Genomic DNA, 26213 nt, shown 5'->3' on the forward strand with positions numbered 1-26213 from the left:
CATTTTATCCAGAGAGAAATGACACACAGAGGGCAGAAAAGAATCATACATCATAAAGATACTAATTTAAAGCTATTTTGAACTTACCAACGGGGGAGATAGCGAGAGCGTGTTTGCTCTGTTCGCTAACAGAACCAAGTCCAGCATTATTCTCTGCGTAGACTCTGAAGGAGTACTCCAGACCCTCGATGAGACCATTGATTCTGTACTCTCTGTTGGAGATGATGTTGGAGTTGACTTTCTGCCACAGGAGGCTGTTCCTGTCCTTCTTCTCCACGTGATAGCCCAAAATCGGGGATCCGCCATCAAAACTAGGCGCCTCCCACTTGATGGTCATACCGTCGCTGGTGACGTTGAAAGTCACTGGTTTTGCTGGAGGACCTGGAGGTTTGAACTGATGCTCCGCGACAACCTCCGAGGAGTTCAGTGCTTCGCTGACTCCGTACTTGTTCTCTGCGCGGACTCTGAACTGGTATGAGTTTCCCATGACCAGGTTTGGAATCTTGAAAGAGGTTCTGACGACACTGGAGCAGACCATCTTCCAGTTTGCATGGGAGGTCTCGCGTTTCTCCACACTGTAGCAGGTGATCTCTCCACCTCCGTCCTCCTTTGGCTCATCCCAGGAGATGATGACACTCTGAGCTTTGATCTCATCGAAGCGGAGCGGACCAACAGGCACAGACGGGGGTCCCAGAGTGATCACATTGATGTCAAAGTAGTTCTTGATGGTTCTGTTGTCCAGTACCAAGGTGTACTGGCCAGCGTTCTCTTTCTTGACTCCTCTAACTGTGACTGAAGTCTTGTTGTCGGTGGTCCTGAAGCGTACATTATCGCTTTCCTTCAGAGGGAAGTTGTCCTTCAGCCAGCTAATCGCAGGTCTCGGTTTACCCTTGAAGGGCAGTTCGATGTGGATGTTCTGATCAATACGAACGGCGAGCTCTCCGTTGGGGTAATCGCTGAGATTGGCCTCAGGCGGGATGATGAAGTCGATCACTGTGATCGGACCGATCTGGGAGAAGTCGCTGAGACCCTTCTCGTTCTTGGCGAACACTCTGAAATACATGTCTGAGTCTTCTTTGAGTCCCGTGACCTCGCAGCTGCAGCGCTTGCACGTAGCGCCCGGCGTCCAGGTGGGATCTTCTCTGAACCTCTTCTCGATGATGTAGTCAGAGATATGGCTGCCACCGTCATGGTCTGGTCTGGTCCACTGCAGGGTAACGGAGGTCTTTGTGGAGTCTACCATCACCAGGTCCTTCACAGGTCCTGGAGTTTCTGTGGGTCTGACGGGCTCGGTGGTTTCACAGATGTCGCCGACGCCGTACTCATTTTCAGCAGAAACGCAGAAGAAGTAAGCGACGTCCTCCTCCAGACCGGAGACCTTATAAGATGTGTTGGCACACTCAGCTGTGATCACCTGATAGGCCTTCATGGTGGAGGCTTTCTTCTCGACGATGTAATTAGTGACCGGAGAACCTCCGTCGACGACGGGAGCTTCCCAGCTCAGGGTCAACTTTCCTCTCGTTACGTTCTTGATCATCATTTTCTGGCACATGGACGGACTGTCCAGAACCTTCATGGAAACGGTGATTATCTTGGGCTCTCCCACGCCATTCTCGATCTCCAGCAGGTACTTGCCGCAGTCGTCGCGGGTGACCTTTGGTATGAGCAGAGTGGTGGCTCGCTCGCTGCTGGTGATGGTGTAGCGGTTGTCCCCGGCCATGATGCGGTCGCTGCGGCGCCAGGTGACGTTGGGGGCAGGACGTCCTTTCAGCGGGATGAACACGGTCACGTCGCGGCCGGCCCTGGCTGTGTACTGGGTCGTCATGGGAACATCCAAGTCCAGATCAGCCTCCTCTGTTGGAAAGAAGTGGTAGAAGGAAGAGGAATTAGATTTTGGTTTCAGATTTGCTCTCTTTGCCACCTCAAAAACATCAGGAATGACATGATGAACGGTTGGAACAACCCTAAACCTTAGTAAATTCTAAACATCTGTGTGTGGTAGCACTTGAAACATAATTAGCCGTAGCATTGGCCCCATGTAAGTAGTTGTGTGTAGTTCATATGAATACAAACCCAGGATATCTTTGGCCTGCACAGGTTGGTACATTTTGATGTCCTCTCCTTTGCCCTTGCAGTTGACCGCAGAGACTCTGAAGAAGTAGTAGGTTCCAGGTTTGAGGAGCGACGCGACGTATTCACAGGTTTTGACCTGCGGGTTGATGGTCACCCATTCCTTGTCCTCGGAATTCATCTGGTCCAAAATGTAATGAGTGATTTCGCTGCCTCCGTCGTAGACGGGTTTCTCCCAGCCGATGGTGATGGACGTCTTCGTGGAGTCGACTACGTGCAGCTTGGACGGCTCTCCGGGCAGATCTGGACAAGAGAAAAAAGGGTTCAGCGTGAAGACACCGACAGTGGAGAAAACAAGGCCGTCCTGATCCTTTTTGTGTGATCTGGAATCGTACCAATGGGGTCGTAGGCCTTGTAGAGTTCAGAGGCCTCAGAGTAGTTTCCTGCTCCGGCCTTGTTGACGGCACAGACTCTGTACTGGTACTCGCTGTTCTCCACCAGGCTGGTGACTTTCTGCCTGGTGTCTCTGATTGTTCCCTTCACCACCTGGACAAAGACATCAACGTCACGCAATCACACTCAAAAGCCTTGGTTGTGAGACCAAATCTGTGAGGATGAGTGAAAGAAACAAACAAACCTTGAACCACTGCAGACTCTTCTTCTCCCTCTTTTCCAGGTAGTAGCCGTCGATGTTGCTGCCTCCATCTACTGTTGGTCTTTCCCAGATCACTGTCATGGTGGACTTGGTGATCATGGACACCTGAGGTTTGGACGGCTCACTCGGAGGAACTGCGGAAAGCAATAACGAGCAGGTTAGATGAAGCCTTAAAAACAATCAAATATCCTGAGTTCACAAATCGGCGACTAGCTTCCTTACCAAAGGCATTCCTTGCGACCATAGGCTGAGACTCCAGCGGCTCTCCGACGCCGTACTTGTTGACTCCGCGGACTCTGAAGATGTACTCGTTGCCGTGGATGAGTCTGGGCACGTTAATGATGCATTCGACGAGCTTCTCCGAGACGATGGACCACATGATCCTGCTGGTCTCCCTCTTCTCCACGATGTAATGGGTCACCATGGCTCCGCCCTCATCGGCGGGCGGAGACCACATGATGGTGATCTTGTCAGCGGTCACCTTCTTGAACTGGATCTCTCCATCAGGCGGCCCTGGCTTGTCTGCAGAAGAGAGAGACACAAATGTCAGGGTTTATCTTAAAAAACATGATGAAATTAAAGAGCATTTATTTTAAAATAAGACTTAAATACCGAGGATGAGCAGCCTGACAACAGCACACGCAGATCCCAGGGAGTTCTTCACGCGGACCTCATAGGTCCCAGAGTTCAGGCGAGTGGTTTCCTTCAGGAACACACTGGTGGACTCGAACGTGTGCTGGAACGAAAGCTGATTGTTGGCCTCCAACTCTCTGCCGTCCTTAAACCACTCGATGGTGGGGGTGGGTTTGGCTTTGATGTCAAACTTGAGCTCCACGTTGGACTCGGCTGCGTATTTGACCTCGCTGAAGTATTCCTGAGGTATATCGATCTCTGGGGCACCTGCATCAGAAACAAAGAAGAAAGGGGTTAGGGGTTAATTTTCTAAGGCAGCCAAAGTGTGGGTCATGGACCCCGGTTGGCCGTTGAGGTCATTTCAGGTGATTTTTGGGCTAATAGGCGATCAACTAGAGACCTACCGTAGGTGTCCACGCATGTGGCTGGTCCAGCGGTCACGGACGGGTTGCTCACTGAGCCGACTGCGTTCCGGGCCATGACTCTGAACACGTAGGTCTCCTCCTGGGTCAGGCCGGTCACGGTGAAGCGGGTCTCTGTGACGTTGGTGATGTTGGCCTTGAGCCACTTGACGCCGGGGACCTGTCTCTTCTCAACCACGTAGCCGGTGACGGTGGATCCGCCGTCAAAGTTGGGTTTGTGCCAGGCCAGGCTGATGCTGTTCTTGGTGATGTCGCTAATGCGCAGGTTTACAGGTGGTTCTGCGGGAAAACAGTCGTTTATGAGACAAAATGTGGACATGAACGTGCGTTGCCTTTAGATTTAGAAGATTTATCTTTGAGCTTCTACTCACCACAGGCGTCGATAGCCAGCACTGCATCAGAGACCTTGCTAAAGTCACTGATTCCAGCGGCGTTCTCTGCCGCCACCTTGAACTCATAAATAAGTCCGGCGTTGATGTTGGAGATCTTGTAGTGCGTGGCCCGGATGACCATTTTGTTGACTCTCTGCCAGAGGATGCTGTTTTTGTCTTTCATCTGGAGATGGTAGCCAAACACATGGCTACCACCGTCTGACTTGGGCTCCTTCCAGGCCACAGTGATGGTCTCTCTGGTGACTGCAGTGATCTCTGGAGTGGATGGAGCTTCAGGAATAGCTGGCAGGGAAGAAGCAGAGGAGGTGGGTTTTTATTTTTAAAACACAGTAAAGAAATAAAGAATGATTAAAGCTAATAAAGCTAAGAATGCTTACTGTAAGGAAGGCTGACGGTGACAGTTGGGGAGTCGACGTGCTCGCTGACTCCATATCTGTTCTCCGCCCTGATCCTGAACTGGTACTCCAAACCAGTGGTCAGCTTCATGATCTTCATGCTGCAGCGGGCCACAGCAGAGGAGACGTCCACCCAGTGGGCTGTGGTTGTCTCCCTCTTCTGGATGATGTAGTTGGTGATGGGGCTGCCACCGTCGTATGCCGGCGGGAGCCACATCAGGTTAACGCTGTCCTCTGTGACGTCAGACAGCTCCACCGGGCCGAGTGGGGCGCTGGGGCGATCCAGAACCACGATCTTGATGAAGGACTTGGTGGTTCCGCTGGAGTTTGAGGCGGTGATGTCGTAGCGTCCGCGGTCTGCAGCGATGCTCTCGCGCAACTCGATCTTGATGCTGTCAGGAGTGACCTCAGAGTTGAACCTCATCGTCGACTTCATCAGCACGTTGTCCTTGACCAGGGTGACTTTGGGCAAAGGTCGGCCCGTCAGCGGAATCTCACACTTGAGGGTGGAGCCGGCTCTGACGTACACAATGTTGTGAGGGAAGTCGTTCATGTTGATCTCTGGAGGTTCTGAAGCACAAGTGACAAATCAAAAGCGTTACAACCAAGGACATCTGTGAATCATTTCACAAAACACTGGTTTTATTTTCTTCTGATGATTCTAGTGATCAGTCTGTCACTTACCAAGCTGGTCTTTGACCACCACAGGGTTGACCATTTCCTTCACATCGCTGAATCCTGCCTGGTTCTCAGCTCGGACTCTGAAGAAATATTCTGAATTCTCCCTCAGACCAGACACGGTGAGGTGAGTGAACTTGGTTACGGCGCACTTCACCCACTTCTCCTGGCCCTTCTCCTGAGTTTCCACCAGGTAGCCAGTGATCCTGCTGCCGCCGTCGTGGTCTGGTTTGGCCCAGGCCAGGGACACGCTCTCCTTCGTCACCTCAGTCACACCAAGCTTCGGAGGTGGGGTTGGTTTTTCTGTGGAGAAGAGGACACAAATTCAAATAATCAGTAATTATCTTTTCTACAATAATAAGTGACGTGAAGAACTGTAAAATTAAATACCTGTGATCTTGGTTCCCTCTTTGGTCTCAGCAGGAACACCAGCACCGTACTCGTTCTGGCCTGCCACTCTGAAGTAGTAAACTTCTCCTTCCTGCAGGTCCATCACCTTGTACGTCAGTCTGTGGCATGTGTCCGTTAACCTGGTCCAGCCTTTCTTGCTGGCCTCGCGGAAATCGACGATGTACTTCTTGACTGGTCCTCCTCCTTCGTTTTCAGGAGTGTCCCACGTCACTGTAGCAGACGTCTTTGTCACGTCCTTGACGTCGACATGGGCCGGAGGTCCAGGAGAGTCCAGGACTCTCACATTGAGCGTTAAGGAGGCGGTTCCTGCCACACTGGACAAGGTCACCGTGTATTTGCCGGAGTCGTCGCGAGTTGCTTTCTCCAAAGTGATGGAAGTGAACGTGTCTGTGGTGTCGATGACGGCGCGCACTCTGAGGTCAATGTCAGGTTTCGACCACGCAACGCTGGGGATAGGTTTGCCTCTGAAGGGCACGGTCATTGTGAACGAACTTCCATCCTTCACAATAAGAGTCTTCCTCATCTCGTTGCTGATCTCAAAGACCGGCTCCTCCTCTCTTTCTTTGGCCACCTGTTTGTCCGACTCGGAACTCGGTTCACTGGGACCAATCTTGTTAATGGACTTGACGACAAACGCGTACTCGGCCCCGGGCGTCAACCCCACCACCGTAAACTCTGTGTTCTTTGTGTTGTGCACTCCGACGAACCATTCGTCATCTGAAGTGTTCCTGTATTCTACTCTGTAGCCAGTCACAGGCGCTCCGCCATCAAACAGTGGCTTATTCCATGACAGGGTGACCGTGGTCTTTGTTGAGTCAATGATCTTGGGCTTAGCAGGAGGTGAAGGCAGGAACTGTGGGTCTTCAGCCTTTGTGAGTGGGCAAGGGGTGCTGGGAGCACTGAGGCCGGCAGAATTCTCAGCAAACACTCTGTACTCGTACTCGCAGCCCTGGCGAAGGTGAGAGGCTTTGACTCTAAGGTCGTAAACAGGTTTCTTGTTTACGCGGCACCAGCGAAGACCGGTCTTCTCCCGTCTTTCAATGACATAGCCAGCGATACTGCTGCCACCGTCAGAAACGGGTCTGTCCCAACAGATGGTCATTGCCTCACTGGTAACTGCGGTGACCTGGACATCAGTGGGAGCTGCAGGCACAGTAAATGGATCCAAGGCCTTTACTGCTTCACTCTCCAGGGCCTCACCCTCCCCGTATTTGTTGACTCCCCTGACTCTGAAGATGTACTCGTTTCCTCTGAGCAGCTTTGTCACCTTACAGGTAGATGCCTTCATGTCTCCGTAGACGAGGGTCCAAGCAAGGCGACTCGTCTCGCGTTTCTCCACGATGTAGTGCATAACGTCAGCGCCACCATTTTCCTGCGGGGGTCCCCATGTGAGGGTGCATTTCTCTGCTGTGAGCCCAGTGATCGCCAAAGGACCCGAAGATGGTCCAGGTCTATCCAGAACTTTGCAGTTGATAGCAACCGACCTGGTTCCTGCCACGTTGTGCAGGGTCAGGACATACTGGCCAGAGTCCCGTCTGATAGCATCTGTGACGATCAGGGTGGTGGCAAAATTGGTGGAGGTGATTTCACACCTGGCCTTGGCAACAATCTCCTTTCCATCCTTTGTCCACGAGACAACTGGAAGTGGACGGCCTGTGATTTCAGCATCTATTTTAATCATCTCGCCAGCTTTAATGACAACCAGCTGTCGCAACTTGTCCTCGATGATGATAGTGGGAGGGTCAACATCGTCCTTGACTGTGACAGGACCAGTGCTCTCAGACGGAGCGCTCAGCTGCTCCGCAGAATTCTTAGCAACGACGTGGAATTCATACTGGACATCTTCTGTGAGGCCTGTGACATCAAAGTAAGTATCCTGCAGGTTGGTGAAGTTGCATTTCAGCCAGCGACCTTTGGGAAGTTCTTTTCGCTCAACGATGTAGCCAGTGATCTTGGCTCCGATGTCATATTCTGGCCTTTCCCAGAAGAGAGAAACTGAGTTCCTGGTGATGTTGGTGATTCGAAGGTTACGTGGACTTTCGCATGGATCTCTGGCTGCCACCGGCTCACTGGCCTTAGAGCATGGACCGATGCCAGCAACATTCTCGGCATAAACTCTGAACTGGTAGAGCAGGCCCTCTTCAATACCTGTCATCTTAAATTGGCTCTCAGCCAGCAGTCCTCTGTTGACCTTGGACCACAGAATGCTACTTTGTTCTTTGCATTCGATGTGATAGCCAATAACAGGGCTCCCACCATCACTGGCAGGTCTGCCCCACACAACAAGCATGCCATACTTGGTGGCATTGGAAACTTGGACATTAGTTGGAGAGCCTGGAGGCTCGAAGGGATACTGAGCAACAACAGGAGCAGAGTCGATGGCGTGACTCTTACCGTAACGGTTCTCAGCTGCAATGCGGAACTGGTACTCGGTTCCCTGATTGAGACGAGTCACCTTGATGGATGTCCTTGCTACCGTGGCTGAGACAATGTGCCACGTGGTTGTGGTGGTATCTCTCTTCTCTACCACATAGTTGTTAATCTGGCACCCGCCGTCATATGAAGGAGGATCCCAAGACAGACAGACAAAGTCGGCGCTCACTTCATCCACCTTGATGTTGCTGGGAGGGCCGGGTTTGTCCAAGATGACGACAGAGACTTCAGCTGTCTTGGTTCCAAAACAGTTGGTCAAAATAATTTCATATTTTCCTATATCCTCCTTGGTTGCATCTTTGATGGTGATCTTGGATGAGGTCTTGGTGTTGATGACATTGACCCTGGTTGTCTGCTTCAGCCATTGGCCATCCTTCTTCCAGGACACCTCTGGCTGAGGTCTGCCTTTGAAGGGAACTTCAATTTTCAAGTCATCTCCTGCCTTAACGCTGTATGTGTTAAATAACAGGTTAATGGTGGGCTCCATTGTAATGTCCTTAACCAACACAGGGGCAGCCAGTGGTTTGGCATCACTCTTCCCCTTGTCATTCACAGCAATCACCCTGAAAGAGTATTCCTCTCCAGTGACCAGACCAGTAATTTTAGCTTCTAGTGCTTTGACTTCACTGCATACGGTCCATTTATCATCTCCCTTTGGCTGCATCTCCACAATATAGTTGGTAATCTTGCTGCCTCCATCGTGATCAGGTTTCTCCCATGAAAGGGTGACGGTATGACGGGTCACGTCGACCAGGGCAATCTTACCAGGAGGCAAAGGAGCTTCAGAGACCTTGACTTGATCTGTGAAGGCAGGCAGACCTACTCCATGCTCGTTGACAGCCAACACGCGGAAATAGTAACGGCCTCCCTCCTGCAGGTCAGAAATCAGGTAAGAGTTCCTCACACAGTTGGTGCAAACGCTGGCGAACGCCATCCTCTTCTGCTCTCTCTTCTCAACGATATAATGAGATATTTTAGCCCCACCGTCGATCAAAGGAGGCTCCCAGGAGATAGAGGCAGAATTTCTCTTTACGTCCTTGACCTGTAGGTTGGTAGGAGCACTCGGCGAGTCGAGAACTCTCACGTTGATGAAGGCTGATTTAGACCCACTGAGGTTCTCAAGGGTGAGGTTGTATTTGCCAGTGTCAAATCTGTCGACATTCTCAATCACCAACATCGTGTAAGAGCTTGTGACTTCAATCTGGGTGCGTTCATTCAAAGTGCCATCAGACTTTGACCATTTGACCTCAGGCTCAGGTTTGCCCTTGATCGGCACAAACAGACGTAGGGTTGCGGTGGCACGGACATTGACCATCTTTCTAAGGTCAGCATCAAGTTCAATTTCAGGAGCTTCCAGCTTCTCTGCGGCAATCACAGACACAGGAAGGTCAACGGGCTCTCCGACTCCCTCACAGTTCACAGCACAGATGCGGAAGTTGTACTCTGCATTCTCCTTCAGTTTCTTTACAGTGTAACGAGTAGCCTGGACACCAGTGTGTGGTGTGCAGATGACCCACTCGTCATCTGTTACCTCTTTTGTTTCAACAACGTACCCACTGACCTCTGCTCCACCATCATAGATTGGCCTGGACCAGGACAGGGAGACTGTGGTGCTCGAATGGTCTGTAACTTTTGGGTTATTTGGAGGTCCTGGTGGATAAACTGCATCGCAGGCCTTGATGTATTCACTTGGTGCACTTGCTTTTCCCACACCAGCAGCATTTTCAGCTGAGATCCTGAATTCATAGGAGTGACCTTCTGTGAGGCCAGAGCATCTGAATCTCAGGTCAGACAATCTCTTCTTGTTGCACTTTGTCCATCTGATGCCATCTTTGTCACGTTTTTCAAGGACATAGCCTTCAATCGCAGCTCCTCCATCATCCTCTGGTCTCTCCCAGGTAAGCACAATAGAGTCACGAGTGACAGCACTGGGCTCTGGTGTGGAGGGAGCACTGGGAGTGGTGAAGGGGTTACGAGCAACAACAGGGTCAGATTCCAAAGGCTCACCGACACCATATTTATTCACAGCAGTGACCCTGAAGATGTATTCATTGCCAGGCAGCAGTTTTGTGATTTTGTGACTGATGGCCTGGATCTTGGGCTCCACCACTGTCCATGACAAACGACTGGTCTCTCTCTTTTCAACGATGTAGTGGGAGATGCCCGCTCCACCATCATGGGAAGGATGGTTCCAATGAAGATAACATTTCTCTGAGGTGACCCCTTTGACTTCTAATGGGCCGTCTGGAGGACCAGGTCTATCCAGGACTTTGACATTAACTGGAACCATCTTGATTCCTCCCACATTGACAAGTTTGAGGACAAAGTGGCCTCCATCAACTCTGATGCAGTCCTTGGCTGTCAGGATGGTACGTGTCATTGTGGTCTTGATCTCCATTCTTGGCGTGGCACTGTCAATCTCCTTTCCATCCTTTAACCAGGTGACAGTAGGTAGGGGCTTGCCGGTGTAGTCAGCATCAATGACAAAGGTTTCACCAGCATGAACAACAGTCAGGTCCTTGAACTTTGGATCCAGGGTGGCTCCTGGAGCCTCAATCTCATCTTTGGCAGTGATTTGTCCTGTGCCCTGAGAAGGACGGCTCGAGATGCCAGCAGCGTTCCTGGCGATGACTCTGAACTCATACACACAATCCTCAGTTAGGCCAGTGATTGTGAACTGGGTGTCAATGATGTTGGTGAAGCTGGCCTTCATCCAGCGAGTATCTGGGTGCTTCTTTCTCTCGATCAAATAGCCAGTGATTACACTGCCTCCATCATACTGAGGCCTGGCCCACTGGAGTGTCACGTGGTTTCTGGTGATTTCAATAGCCTCTGGAGTGCCAGGTGGGTCGCAGGGGTCCCTGGCAACTGTGCTCTCAGAGACTTTGCTAGCTGGGCTGACTCCAGCAATGTTCTCTGCATAAACTCGGAATTCGTACTCGATACCTTCCTCCAACTCGATCGTCCTGAAACGCGTGTCAGGGATTAGGAGCTTGTTGAGTTTTGTCCATAAGAGGCTGTTCTTCTCCTTCCTCTCAAGGTGATAACCTAGGATGGCGCTGCCTCCATTGTTGGTGGGAGGCTTCCACTCAACAACCATATTATCCTTGGTTACAGCAGAAATGACTGGCATTCCCGGGGCAGCAGGCTCACTGAATGGATACTGAGCAATGACGTTAGGGGAGAGGATAGCAGAACTCTTTCCATACCTATTCTCAGCAGCCACTCTGAACTGATACTCAACTCCAGTCCTCAAATTGGTGACTTTGATGGTCGTTCTGGCAATAGTAGCAGACACCATTTGCCATGTTGTTGTGGTCGTGTCTCTCTTCTCCACAATGTAGTTGTTGATCTGACAGCCTCCGGTGTATGCCGGTGGCTCCCAGGAGAGTGTGGCATAATTAGAGCTCACCTCTTCAATCTTCACAGGGCCGGTGGGTGGACCGGGCTTATCGAGAATTATAACAGTAATCTCCTCTGTAGCTGTTCCAATGCTGCTGGTGGCTGTGATCGTGTATTTACCAGAGTCTTCTCTGTTTGCATCCTTGATGCACAGCTTAGTAGACGACGGCGTAGAAGACACGTTTAGTCTGGTTGTCTCCTTGAGAACATGACCATCCTTTTTCCACTCAACCTTTGGAATAGGGCGTCCTAGAACTGGAATCTCAATCTTTAGATCCTCACCATTCTGTAAACTGTAGGTGCTGCTTGCAATCTTGAATCCGGGTAAGATAGTTACATCTTTAGCAGTGACTGGTGCAGCCAAAGGCCTGGGGTCACTCTTGCCCTTCTCATTGAAAGCTGTTACTCTGAACATGTACTCGTGACCTGTACTGAGGCCTGAGACGGTACCCTCACATGTTTTGGATGTGGTGGCCACCACCCATTCCTCTTCACCCGTAGGCTGCATCTCAATGTAGTAGCCCAGGATCCTGCTGCCTCCATCGTGGTCTGGCTTCTCCCAAGAGAGTGTGGCAGTGGTTTTGGTAACATCAGTCAAAGTGACCTTGCCCACGGACAGAGGAGGCTCAGATGTCCTGACTGAATCCTCCGTCTCAACTGATTGTCCCACACCAAATTCATTCTCAGCCAAGACTCTGAAATAGTAGATAGTTCCTTCAGTGAGGCCAGTGATGCGATAACTCGTCTTTGTGCACTTGTTGTCAACGTTAGAATAAACATTCCGGGTGGACTCGCGCTTTTCAACCAGGTAATTCTTAATCCTTGAACCACCATCGATAAGAGGAGGCTCCCAGGTCAAGGTAACACTTTCTCTCTTGATGTCTTTCACCATTAAATTCTGAGGGGCTCCAGGGGTGTCCAGGACCTTAACAGAGACAAAGGCTGATTTGCTGCCTGCGGCATTTTCCATCTTCACTACATATTTTCCAGCATCGTACTTGTCACAGATGTCAATGGAGAGCTGTGTGTAACCCTCCGCAGACTCTATCAGAACTTTACTGGACAATTCACAATCCTCCTTGGCCCAGCTGATCTCAGGAGTAGGACGGCCTTTAAATGGAATGCAGATTCTCATGGCTCCACCTGCACGGACAACGATTCCCTTTCTGAGTTCTGAATTGAGAATCATCTCCGGTGGATCAATCTTATCCATAGGCTTCACAACTCCCGGGACCTCGGTGGGCTCACCAACACCAAGCTTATTGATGGCACAGATGCGCACCTTGTATTCCTGGTGCTCGATCAATTTGGTAATAGTAAATTTGGTAGCATTCACTCCAAAGGACGGTGTGCAAATGGTCCACTCCTCCTCATCAGCCTTGGTAATTTCAACTGAGTAGCCTTGAATCTCACAACCACCATCATAGAAAGGCCTATGCCAGGCCAGAGTGACAGAGTTTTTAGCTGTGTCCACCACATGAGCATTGGTGGGGCAGCCTGGTTCAAAGGTAGGATCACAGGCTTTTGTGTAAAGGGTAGCTGGGCTTGGTTGACCCACTCCAGCAGCATTTTCTGCAGACACTCTGAATTCATATTCATGATCTTCAGTTAGCGCTGTTACTCTGAAGCGCAGGTCTGTCACTCTGCGTTTGTTGCACTTGGTCCATCTGATTCCAGCTCTGTCTCTTTTCTCAATGATGTAACCGACGATCTCGCTGCCTCCTGTGCTCTCAGGGCGGTTCCAGCAGACGGTCATGGAATCCCTGGTAATGTTAGTGATCTCAAGCTCCTGAGGTGGGCCAGGAGGAACAAATGGATTTCTCATGATGACTGGCTCCGACTCGAGAGGCTCACCCTCACCATATTTGTTGACTGCCATAACTCTGAAAACGTACTCATTGCCCTTCAAAAGTTTGGTAACCTTGATCATGGAAGCTACACAGTCACCGGAGACCATAGTCCAAGCCAGGCGGCTGGTTTCCCGCTTCTGAATGACGTAGTGAGAAATGCTAGCTCCTCCATCATGTTTGGGTGGCAGCCATGACAGTGAGCACTTTTCCTCAGTGACATTGCTGATTTTAAGAGGTCCCTCTGAGGGGCCGGGTCTGTCCAGAACCTTCACACTAAATGGGACAGTCTTAGTTCCAGCAACATTAGTCAGAACCAGAGTGTACTGCCCACCATCCACTCTGATGGCATCCTTCACAACGAGCAGAGCCTTAAAGTCAGTGTTTTTGATCTCAGCCCTTGCAGAGTTTTCAACTTCAACGGTTCCCTTGAACCACTGAGCTGTAGGAATGGGTTTCCCTTCCACCGTTGCCTCCAGGTTGAAGGTCTCTCCAGCATTGATGACAATCGTCTGGTTGTATATAGGATCTGTCTCACACTTTGGTGTGTCAACTTCATCCTTGGCTGTGATGGATCCTGTGGACTCAGATGGCTTGCTGACAGCTCCGGCTGCGTTCCTCGCGATTACTCTGAAGTCATATTTACTCTCTTCTGTCAGGCCAGTAATTGTAAATTCATGTTCAATGATGTTTGCAAAGCTAGCCTTCATCCACTTCCCTTCAGGAAGGTCACGTTTCTCCACCAAATAGCCAGTAACTAAACTTCCGCCATCATACACTGGAGGAGTCCACCTCAGTTTCACGGAGTGCCTGGTCACAATCACAGCCTCGGGATGACCGGGAGGATCACATGGGTCACGGGCTACATAGACTTCAGAAACTTTGCTGCATTTTCCAATGCCAACAATGTTCTCTGCATAAACCCTGTACTCATACTCGATGCCTTCCTCAAGAGGAGTGGATTTGAACCTGCAATCTTGGATGAGCATTTTGTTGATCTTGGTCCATAGAATGCTGTTCTTCTCTTTCCTCTCCAGATGGTAGCCCAGGATAGCGCTGCCTCCATCAGATGGGGGTTTGTGCCACTCAACCACCATATAGTCTTTGGAGTATGAAGACACAAATGGTGTTCCTGGAGGGCCAGGCTCTTGGAATGGATACTGTGCCAGAACAGGCTCTGAATCAATTGCGTAACTCTTCCCGTATCTATTCTCAGCACAAATTCTGAACTGATATTCTGCTCCTGTCCTCAGATTGGCCACTTTCAGAGTGGTTCTGGCCACGGTGGCAGATACAACCACCCAGTTGGTTGTAGTAGTGTCTCTCTTTTCCACCACATAGTTTGAGATTGGGCAGCCACCTGTGTATGTAGGAGGTTCCCAGTTGAGCGTCATACTCTCAGCACTGATATCCTCAAACTTGATGGGCCCAGTTGGTGGACCTGGTCTGTCCAAAGTGATCACCTCAATGGAAACATCTTTCGAACCCAGAGCATTGGAGACATTGATGCTGTACATGCCTCCATCCTCTTTAGTGGCATCCTTTATGGTGAGGGTGGTACAATTTCCTGAGTCAGTCACGTTGACTCTGGTAGTCTGCTTCAGAGCAGCACCATCCTTGGTCCAGGTGATGGCCGGCTTTGGATGACCAGCAACTGGGACCTCTATTTTGAGGTCGTACCCCACCTGGACCTGGTAGGTGCTGAGTTTGGGTCTAACAGAGGGCTCAATCACAAGATCTTTTGCTACAACTGGTTGAACCAGTTGTCTTGGGTCACTTTTGCCCTTGTCATTTACAGCAACAACTCTGAAATTATATTCCTCACCCTTGAGTAGGTTTGTCACAACAGTCTCCAGGGCCTTCACGCTTGCACATAACGACCAAACCTCACTGTCCTTAGGTGCCAGTTCAACGTCATAATGGCTGATCCTACTGCCTCCATCATGTTGGGGCTTTTCCCAGGAGAGAGTTACAGTGCTGCTCGTAACATCAACAACACTGACTTTTCCAGGTGGTTGAGGCTTCTCAGAAATCTTGATTGGTTCTGGAGTTTTAGCTTGGAGGCCAATACCATATTCATTCTCAGCCAGGACTCTGAAGAAGAAGATTCCACCCTCTGGAAGAGGCTCGATTTTCCATGACATCTTGTTGCAGGTGGTGACAGGAGAGTAAACCTTCCTGGTGCTCTCACGCTTCTCAACAATATAGTGCTTAATCTTTGAACCGCCATCCAGAAGTGGAGGCTCCCATGTGAGTGAGACAGAATTTTTGGTAATCTCTTTCACTATTAAGTTAGTTGGTGGACTCGGTGTGTCCAAGACTCTGACACTGATAAAGACAGACTTCACTCCACTGGCGTTCTCTGCAGTCAGGGTGTACTTGCCACTGTCAAATCTGTCGACATTTTCAATGACGAGCGAAGCATAAGTGCCGGTGGTGTCAATCTGGGCAAGCTCATTAATTTCGCCCTCAGTCTTACCCCATTTCAACTCAGGGGCTGGACGACCTCTAACAGGAACAAACAGCCTGAGAGTGCCTGCCGCCCGAATGTTGATCATCTTTCTCATATCAGCATCCAGGTCGAGATCGGGAGCCTCAAGTTTTTCCTCCAGAAGAATCTTTCCAGGAACGTCAGCGTGCTCACCGAGACCAACTTTGTTGATGGCACACACTCTGAACTGGTACTCGTGCTTCTCCAGAAGCTTTTTCACGGTGAACTTTGTGTCCGTGATACCAGTAGGTGGAGTGCACATGAACCACTCATCAGATGCCGTATTACAGGCCTCCACAATGTAAGCTTGAATCTCACATCCACCGTCGTAAATGGGCTTGCCCCATGTCAGGGAAACAGTGGACCGAGATGTGTCGACCACTTTGGGATTATTTGGTGGACCTGGTTTGAAGATGGGGTCCCGTGCTTTGTAGTAAACTGCTGGTTCACTGGGAGTGCCAACGCCTCCTGCATTTTCAGCAGCAACTCTGAATTCATAGCTGTGATTTTCCATGAGGCCTGTCACTCTAAAGCGGAGCTCACTCACTGTCCTCTTGTTGCACCTGGTCCATCTTACGCCATCTTTGTCACGTTTCTCGACAATGTATCCCTGGATGGGGTTGCCACCATCACTAGTTGGTCTCTCCCAGGTCACCACCATGGAGTCTTTGGTGATTGTGCTGACTTCTACCTCTGTTGGTGGGCTGGGAGTGACAAATGGATTCCTGGCAATCATTGGCTCAGATTCCAGTGGTTCACCAACTCCGTACTTGTTGACTGGAATGACTCTGAAGATGTATTCATTGCCAGGCAAAAGTTTGGTGATCTTTAGGCTCAGCGTCTGAACCTTTGATTCAACGACAGTCCAAACCAGTCTGCTGGTTTCCCTCCTCTCAATAATGTAATGAGAAATATCACTACCTCCATCTTGCAAGGGAGGTTTCCAGGAAATGGAGCATTTCTCTTTAGTGACCCCATAGATAGTTATAGGACCTTCAGGAGGACCTGGTCTGTCCAGGACCTTGACATTAATGTTCATAGATTTCTCTCCTCCCACATTCTTTACAAGCAATGTGTATTGACCTCCATCGACACGAATGGCTTCTTTTACAACAATACAAGCTGTGAAGTCGGTGTTCTTGATCTCCAGACGAGCTGCTTCAGAAATCTCCTGACCCTCCTTTCGCCAGTGTACTGTAGGCACGGGTTTACCAGACACACCGGCCTCAAGCTGGAATGTGTCCCCAGCATTTACTACCACAACCTGAGAGTACTTGGCGTCCAAGTCAATCTGGGGTGGAACCACCTCATCCTTTGCAGTGATGGCTCCGGTGGAGTCAGATGGCAGACTGGAGACACCTGCTGCATTCTTTGCAATGACACGGAACTCATATATGTGATCTTCAGTTAATCCCGTGACAACAAATTCAGTACTCAGTACGTTGGTGAAACTGGCCTTCATCCAGCGCCCTGATGCCTCCTTCTTCTCGACGGCGTAACCTATGATCTTGATGCCGCCGTCATACACGGGTTTGGCCCATCTGAGGGTCACTTGGTGTCTTGTCACAATGACAGCCTCAGGTTTTCCTGGAATGCCACAAGGATCTCTGGCCACTTGCATTTCAGTAACTTTGCTGGGTTTGCTGAGGCCAACAATATTTTCAGCATAGACTCTGAACTCGTATTCAATGCCCTCCTCAAGGCCTTGAGCCTTGAATCTAGTATCTGGGATTAGTTGTTTGTTTTGCTTTACCCACAGTAAACTGTTTCGCTCTTTCAGCTCTAAGTGATAGCCGAGAATTTTACTTCCACCGTCATTGCTGGGTGTCTCCCATACGACGACCATGCTTTCCTTGGTAGCCGACTGGACCACAGCAGAACGTGGATTGCTTGGCACCTCAAACGGATATTGAGCGATGATGTTTTCAGACAGTAGGGCAGATGACTTGCCATATCTATTCTCTGCAGCGATCCTAAACTGGTACTCCAGTCCTGTCTTCAGACGGGTAGCCTTGATAGTGGTTCTGGCCACTGTAGCTGACACAATCTGCCAGTTGGTGGTAGATGTGTCCCTCTTCTCAACAACGTAATTATTGATGGCGCAACCCCCGTCATATTCTGGCGGATTCCAGGACAAGACCACGCTGTCAGCAGTGACATCGTCCAATTTAATGGGGCCAGTGGGAGGTCCAGGTTTATCTAGAACCAGCACACTGATGTCTGTGGATGCCTCTCCGGCTGTGTTGACCAATTTAATAGTGTATGTGCCCACATCATCTCTGCAAGCTTCCTTCACGACCAGGAAAAGGTTTTTATCTGTGGCTTCAGCATTGACTCTTGTTGTCTCTTTGAGAGCGACGCCGTCCTTGAGCCAAGTTGCCGTGGCCTTGGGACAGGCTGCGTATGGTACATCGATCTTCAGATCATCGCCTTCCATCACACTGTACGTTGAAAAAATCTGTTTGAATGTTGGTGGGATGACAAGGTCTTTTGCCACCACAGGCATACTGAGTGGACGAGGGTCACTAACTCCCTTTTCATTGGCAGCTGAGATGCGGAACATGTACTCCTCTCCCTGTGTGAGACCAGTGACATGTGCCTCACTGGTCTTTACCACCATCACCTGGATCCACTTCTCCCCGTCTTTAGCTTGCATTTCAACAATATAGCCTGTGATTCTACTGCCGCCATCGTGGTCAGGCTTTTCCCAAGTGAGTGTGACACTCTTGCTGGTGACTTCACGAAGGGACACTTTGCCTGGTGGTAGCGGCTTCTCTGATGCTTTAACTGGTTCAACGGTCTCTACTGGGAGACCAATACCAAATTCATTCTCAGCCAGGATTCTAAAGAAGTACAACTTTCCTTCCTCTAGCTCTCCAACTTTCCAGCTTGATTTGTGGCAGCTTGCACAGACAGTAGAGTAGGCCTTTCTTGTCGACTCACGCTTCTCCACAATGTAGCTGCGGACCCTGGAGCCGCCATCTATGAGTGGTGCATCCCAAACAAGATAGACAGATTCTCTATTGACCTCCTTGATGGTTAGGTTCTGGGGTGCTCCGGGAGTATCCAGCACCCTGACATTGACATAGGCAGTCTTGCTTCCTGAAGCGTTCTCCACGGTCACCATGTATTTTCCTCCATCAAAGCGGTCAACGTTGTCAACCTGGAGTGTGGTGAATGATGAGGTGATTTCAATGTTAGCTTTGTCCAGGGATTCTCCATGTTCTCGTGACCATTTCACTTCAGGTGCCGGTCGACCCTTTACGGGGACAAAGAGCCTCAGTGTGCTGCAGGCTCTGATGCTGACCACCTTACGTAGCTCTGCTCCAAGCTCAATCTCTGGAGGAAGCAGTCTGTCCTCAGCCTTGGGGGTTCCAGGAACAGCAGCAGGTTCTCCTACTCCTTCACAGTTAATGGCACAGATGTTAATCTTGTACTCTTGGTTTTCCTTCAAGCTGGTGATGGTGAAGGAAGTTGCTGTCCATCCCTTCTTGGGAGTCTGAATTGTCCATTCATCCTCCTCGGGCAGACAAGTCTCTACAATGTAGCCAGTGATTTCAGAACCACCGTCATAGACAGGCTTGTTCCAGGCAAGGGTAATCGATGTCTTGGTGGTGTCCAGCACTCTGGGGTTCCCTGGAGGTCCAGGCTGGAAGATAGTGTCTATAGCTTTGTAGAATGGACTGGAAGGACTAGGTTTGCTTAGACCAGCATTGTTCTCAGCAAAGATTCTGAATTCATATTCATGTCCTGGTGTGAGGCCAGAGGCTTTGAATCGCAGGTCTGTTACGGTCCTCTTGTTGCACTTCACCCAACGGAGACCAGTTTTATCCCTTCTTTCAACAACGTAGGTGTTTATTCTGCTTCCTCCATCGTGTTCAGGGCGCTCCCAACAGACAACCATCGAGTCTTTGGTAATAATGGTGACTTCAGGCTGCTGTGGCGGATCACTGGGAACATAGGGGTTGGCACACATGACAGCTTCAGACTCCAGGGGTTCGCCAACACCATACTTGTTGACGGCCATGACTCTAAAGATGTATTCGTTGCCCTTCAAAAGTTTGGTGACCTTGAATCTGTTCACCTGAAGTTCTGTGGCCACGTTTGTCCACGCCAACCTACTGGTCTCACGCTTCTGGATGATAAAGTACTCAATCTTGGCGCCACCATCATGTGTCGGATGCAGCCAGTTGAGAATACATTTCTCAGCAGTGACGTCGGTTACAGTGAGAGAGTCCGGTGGTCCAGGTCTGTCCAGTACCTTGACGTTGAACGTGAACTTGGCAAAACCACCAGGATTGCTGGCAGTAAGAGTGAAAGCACCACCATCTCTTCTCAGGGAATCTTTGTTGATTAGAGTTGTGTGGAAGTCAGATGACTTGATCTCTAGCTTGCCTGTGTCCTCCAGCTCCTTTCCTTCCTTGGTCCATACCACAGATGGGATCGGTCTGCCGATAACGTTTGCCTCCAGCTTAAATACCTCTCCTGCCATGACGACAACAGTACTGCTATAAGATGCCTCAACATCAAGCTTGGGTTCTTCAACGTCGTCTCTGCAGGTGATTGCCTCTGACGCCAGAGATGGAGCGCTAACAGCACCAGCTGAGTTTCTAGCTAGCACACGGAATTCATAAGTTGAGTCTTCAATCAGACCGCTCACTGTATAAATGGTCTCAAGGATATTGTTGAAGTTTGCTTTGAGCCAGCGTCCGTTGGGCATCTCTCTCCTCTCCACTGTGTATCCAGTGATGGAAAAGCCACCATCTCCCTGTGGTTTGGTCCAGGACACGGTCACCTCATGTCTGGTGACGTTAAGGGCTACAGGTCTGCCTGGTTGGTCGACCGGGTCCAGCGCATACGCAGCCTCGGATGGTTTGCTTGGTTTGCTGAGTCCAGCCATGTTTTCAGCTGTAACACGGTGTTCGTACCCGATTCCGTCAACAAGTCCTGTTGATTTGAAGATATTTCCGACAACCAGAGATTTGCTGATCCTCTGCCACAGAATGCTGTTTTTCTCTTTCCTTTCGACATGATATCCCAGAATAGGACTGCCTCCATCAGAGGACGGCTCGTTCCAACTCACAGTCATGGCATCCTTGTTGAAGGACGTGACCACAGGAGTGCCTGGCTGGGCTGGCACATCAAATGGATAGGCAGCGATCACCGACTCAGAGATGATGCTTGGTCCAACACCATATCTGTTCTGGGCTTTGACACGGAACTGATACTGGGTTCCAGTGTTGAGCTTCGCTGCCTTAAACGTGGTGCGGATCACAGTGGCGGCCAACTCCATCCATGAAGTGCCTGTTGTCTCCCGCATCTCAACAATGTAGTTGTTGATAGGAACGCCTCCGTCGTTCTCTGGTGGCTCCCAGGACATCAGAACATAATCACACGAGACCTCATCCAGCTTAATGGGACCAGTGGGAGGACCAGGAATATCGTGGACTAGGACGGTGATGGTCTCTGTCACTGTACCCAGCATGTTCTTTCCAGTCATTGAAAACTGACCTCCATCGGTCCTCCTGATCTCATTGATGTTGAGGATAGTTGACATTGCTGTGACTTCAGTGTTAATTCTTTGCGTCTCCTTGAGCGCAGCGTCTCCCTTCTTCCAGGAAACCACGGGTCTGGGTTTGCCAAGCACTGGAATCTCCACCTTAACGCGGTCCCCTGCCTTAGCGATGACGGTCTTCTGGTAGACTCCGCGCAGGTCGAAGGAGGGAGCGGAGGTCTGCTCTTTGATGATGGCCGGCCTGCTCTCACGTGGGTCACTCCTGCCCGATGCATTGACAGCCATTATGCGGAAGGTGTACTCCGCCCCTTCAGTCAGATCTGTCACGGTGTAGTCCAGTGCTTTAATTGTGGCCACATGAACCCACTGGTCAGAACCCTTCTTCTGAGCCTCAATAACGTACCCGGTGATCAAGCTGCCACCGTCGTGCAGCGGCTTGACCCACGCGAGGCTGGCACTGTCAGCGGTGACATCTGTGACGTACAGGTTCTCTGGTGCTGAGGGGGCTTGGGAAACCCTGATTGGTTCTGAGGTTTCAGCCGACTCACCGACACCCAGGTCATTCTCAGCAGAGATACGGAAGTAGTAGTAAGCGCCTTCCTCGAGGTCTGCAAACTTGAAGGTACACTTCTGCCATGTGGTGCTCAACACTGTGTAGGCCTTTTTGGTGGCCTTTCTCTTTTCAATAATGTAGTTACGAATCTTTGAGCCACCGTCAATTATGGGGATTTCCCACTGCATGGTGATGCTGTTCCTGGTGATTTCTCTAGGTTTGAGGTAGAGTGGTGGTCCTGGAGTGTCCAAAACCTTCACATTAATGAACCCTGTTTTCTTTCCTGCAACGTTGGCCAGGCACAGGTTATACTTTCCAGCATCATATCTGGTGCACTCGGGAATAACCAGCAGGGTATAAGACTCTGTGCTGCCGATGTTTGCTCGTAGTTTCAGGTTGGTGTCGTCTTTGCTCCAGGTTACTTCCGGAGCAGGGCGCCCCCTGATGGGAACAAACATACGAATGGAACCACGGGCCCTGACCACGAGGGTTCTCCTGAGTTCAGCGTCGAGCTCAAAGTCTGGCAGCGTCTCCTGGTCCACGAGTTCAATCACTTTCTCGACATCTGCAGGCTCGCCGACTCCCTCCGAGTTCACAGCACTGACTCTGAAGTGGTATTTAGCACCTTTTTGGAGTTTAGTGATGACATATTCAGTAGACTTCCATGGGTACTGTGTTTCTGTCTCCCAGTCATCGTGGCCTTCCTTCTTGTACTCAACAATATATCCATCTACTGGCAGACCTCCGTCATAATGGGGTCGGCCCCAGGTGAAGGTGGCTGAAGTTTTTGTCGTGTCGGCAATGAGGGGATTGGAAGGAGGACCAGGTGGATCTGATGAAAATAAACAAAAAAAAGACCAGTTATTTTAGACCTTTTTAAAATTTTCTTTTCAGCAAAAATATAATTTAGTGAGAGTTTTACTCACAAACGATGTCCTTGGTCAGCACAGGGCATGACGGTTCACTCGGCTCCCCAAATCCAGCTTTGTTCTCAGCAGTGACTCTAAACTCGTACTCGACTCCCTCGCTGAGGCCTTGCACCTTAAAGCGAAGGTCAGGGACCGTCCTCTTACTGGCTCTCACCCATCTCATTCCCCTCCTCTCTTTCCTCTCCACGCAATATCCGCTGATGTCACTTCCACCGTCCTGCACTGGTCTCTTCCACGAAATGGTGACAGCGGTCCTGCTGACGTTATCGATCTGGGGCACTGATGGTGGGCCTGGTGGACCTGGACAGAGAAGGAAATGCATTTTGGTCAGTTATACGCTAAAGTGATTTACACTTACAATATAAACGTAGTTAAACTTACTGTAACTGTCAACCATTTTGACTGGACTAGACTGGCTCGAGTCTCCGATGCCGTACTGGTTCACAGCAGACACTCTGAAGATGTACTCGTTGCCCTTGATCAGTTTGCTGGCGATGTATCTGCAGTCCATGATGTTTTCTGACACCTTGGTCCACTGCAGGCGACTGGTCTCCCTCTTCTCCAAGACGTAGGACTTGATAGCGCAGCCTCCGTCCTCCTCTGGCGGCAGCCAGGTCAGAGTGCACTTCTCGGCCGAGACGTTGCTGGCCTCGATGGGGCCTGGAGGTCCTGGCACATCCAAGACCTTCACCTTCACGTGTTCTTCTTTGATGCCAAACGGATTGCTGGCGGTGATGGTGTACTCTCCAGTGTTCTTCCTGCTCGCGTACTTGATGGACAGCGTAGAGGAGGTGGGGGTGCTGGTAACAGTGATGATGTCGGAGTGTTTGATCTCGCGGCCGCCCTTGGACCACACAGACGTAGGCGGAGGTTTACCCATAATCTTGGAGGCGGAGACAACAATGGTGTCTCCAGCCCGGACTGATACACCGTCCTTCATGTCGGGGTCAATCGTGATGGACGGGGGTTCTGCAAAGACCACGGAAGAACATTGCTTTATAACCATCAACACATGACAACACAACACTTTTAAGGCTGGACGTCCAGCTTACCATACTCGTCCTTGCAGGTCAGAAGGTCAGTGGTCTCTGAGGGGAGACTGACAGCACCAGCTCCATTCTTGGCCCTGATCCTGAACTGATACTGAGATCCCTCGGTCAGATCGGGGACGGTGAAGGCACAGCTCTGGACGTTGATGTGGTTGGCCTTCATCCAGGTCTTGCCTCCGGACTCCAGCTTCTCCACCATGTAGCCAATCAGTTTGTAGCCGCCGTCGTATTTGGGAGCGGTCCACATCAGAGTGACCGTGTTCCTTGTGACGTTAATCACCTCGGGTTTGCCAGGAGGATCTAACAGAAGACACAGGTTAAACAGGTGGAAAACAGTAGACATATCTTTAAAGAACTGAAGGGTTGCAAACTCACCAACAGGATCCAAGGCGACCACGGCCTCTGTGACTTTGCTTGCCTTTCCAAGGCCGGCCACGTTCATGGCCATCACCCTGAACTCGTACTCCAGTCCCTCTATCAGGCCCGTGACTCTGCACTCCTTCACTCTTATCGGAGTCTTTGTGGCTCGTTTCCACATCAGACTGTTCCTCTCCTTGAACTCCACATGATATCCTACACGTGATACAAATTCACTGGGTCATGATCATTGATTTCTACACGCTCCAGCACAACTGTGAACTCATTTCAGATCCAAAATCAGATCAAAATCTCAATTACCAGTGATTGGGGAGCCACCGTTGTCAAGTGGATCGACCCACGTCAAGATGGCAGACTCGTGACGGATGCTCATGATCTCTGGAGCAGCCGGAGCCTCTGGCACGTCTAGAAGAAGCAGAGAAGACGAGAGCGTTACGACAGGGGAGGGAATAAGGAACGGAAATGACCGCGTGTGATCGATCACATCACTCACTGAACGGGTGCTGGGCGATGACCGGGTCGGACCTGAGATACTCTCCAACTCCATATTTGTTCTCAGCAAACACTCTAAACACGTACTCTTCTCCATCGTGAAGCCTGATCACTCTCATTGTGGTTTTCTGGAGGGCTGAAGCCACCGTGGCCCACTTGTTGTCCGTGGTCCTCCTCTTCTCTACGATGTAGTTGGACACTTCCGCGCCGCCGTCGTCTTTGGGTTCTCCCCACTCCAGAGTGATGCCGTCGGCAGTGATCTCGTCGAAGGTAATCGGTCCGGTGCAGATGCCCGGTTTGCCGACCACCTTCACCTGTATCTTGCAGTCCTTGGAGCCGGCGCTGTTCTTGACGTTGATGGTGTAGTTGTCGGCGTCTCCTCTCTGGCAGTCTCTGATCAGCAGGGTGCTGACGCCGTCAGACGCCTCCACGCACATGCGACCGGTGTCTCCGACTACCACTTCGCCCTTCGTCCAGGTGGAAACAGGGTAGGGGATTCCGATGAGGGGGACGTTAATGCGTTTGGTGCTGCCCTCCTTTACCACGACGCAGCCGTCGGGAACGTTGCTCAGGTTGCAGTCGGGGAGCACTGGAACCCAAAGGAAGTAAATGATGAGAAAACTTTTATATTCCAGCAAAAATAACAACAACTAATGACATCCTGGTGATTTCTTACCAAACTGATCCTTGGCAACGACAGTGAGCTCGGTGGGTGGTCCCTCCCCGGACTCATTGAGTGCCTTGACGCTGAACAAGTACTCCTTGCCTTCAGTCAGCTCAGCAATGGTGTGTGAGGTGGTCTTGCCCTTCATGATCTGCCTCCACTTGTCCGGACCTTCACTCTGCTCTAGGACGTAACCGGTAATGAAGCTTCCGCCGTCATTGAAGGGCTTCTTCCAGCCCAAGGTAATGGAGTTCTTGGTGGTCTTCACCGCTTTGAAGTCCATCACTGGACCAGGTCGCTCTAAAAAGATGACGAGAGTTTGGTTAAGAGTGAACATGAAGTGTTAAGAGTGCTGCAGTTTAAAAAAACAACAACAACGCGTAGCTACCTGAGGCTCTGACGCTGCCGGGCGTCTCGCAGCCTTCTCCGATGCCATATGCATTTTCTGCCAAGACTCGGAAACAGTAGGCCTGTCCCGCCTCCAGGTTGGTGATCCGGAACGAGGTCTTGTTGCACTTGGTGGACACGCAGGTCCAGGCCTTCCTCTCTGCCTCGTGTTTCTCCACAATGTAGTTCTTCACCAGGCTGCCGCCGTCGATCAGCGGGGGCTCCCAGGTGATCCAGGCGTGGCTCTTTGAGGTCTCCTTCACCGTCAGGTTCACAGGTGGTCCAGGAGAATCTGAGGACAAGACGACAAGAAGACTCTTCAACTGTTCTACTGTTTAGATAACACATAGCAAATTGAAAAGAATGAAGAAAACGTTTCAAGATCTTGAACCGTGAACTCCTCATCCCTGACATTCT

General features: G+C 50.5%; 1 protein-coding gene across 15 annotated transcripts in view; it reads right to left on the minus strand.

Moving 5' to 3' along the window:
• Window positions 1–26213, minus strand: part of ttn.2 (titin, tandem duplicate 2) — a 180307-nt gene that overhangs the window by 21986 nt on the left and 132108 nt on the right. For all 15 annotated transcript variants that reach the window (XM_083907402.1, XM_083907390.1, XM_083907401.1 and 12 more), the window contains 19 exons: window positions 25798–26088; window positions 25422–25709; window positions 24747–25334; window positions 24554–24658; window positions 24251–24448; window positions 23879–24175; window positions 23208–23795; window positions 22824–23126; window positions 5636–22729; window positions 5252–5548; window positions 4550–5137; window positions 4152–4454; window positions 3763–4059; window positions 3338–3625; window positions 2948–3247; window positions 2708–2859; window positions 2466–2616; window positions 2074–2373; window positions 88–1854 (listed from right to left, as the gene is read on the minus strand). In XM_083907402.1, the coding sequence (XP_083763528.1) occupies window positions 88–1854; window positions 2074–2373; window positions 2466–2616; window positions 2708–2859; window positions 2948–3247; window positions 3338–3625; window positions 3763–4059; window positions 4152–4454; window positions 4550–5137; window positions 5252–5548; window positions 5636–22729; window positions 22824–23126; window positions 23208–23795; window positions 23879–24175; window positions 24251–24448; window positions 24554–24658; window positions 24747–25334; window positions 25422–25709; window positions 25798–26088 (24195 nt within the window). The remainder of the gene's footprint in view (window positions 1–87; window positions 1855–2073; window positions 2374–2465; window positions 2617–2707; window positions 2860–2947; window positions 3248–3337; window positions 3626–3762; window positions 4060–4151; window positions 4455–4549; window positions 5138–5251; window positions 5549–5635; window positions 22730–22823; window positions 23127–23207; window positions 23796–23878; window positions 24176–24250; window positions 24449–24553; window positions 24659–24746; window positions 25335–25421; window positions 25710–25797; window positions 26089–26213) is intronic.

Source organism: Microchirus variegatus (assembly GCF_963457635.1).
Source record: "Microchirus variegatus genome assembly, chromosome: 20".
In the NCBI taxonomy this organism is placed as follows: Eukaryota; Metazoa; Chordata; class Actinopteri; order Pleuronectiformes; family Soleidae; genus Microchirus; species Microchirus variegatus.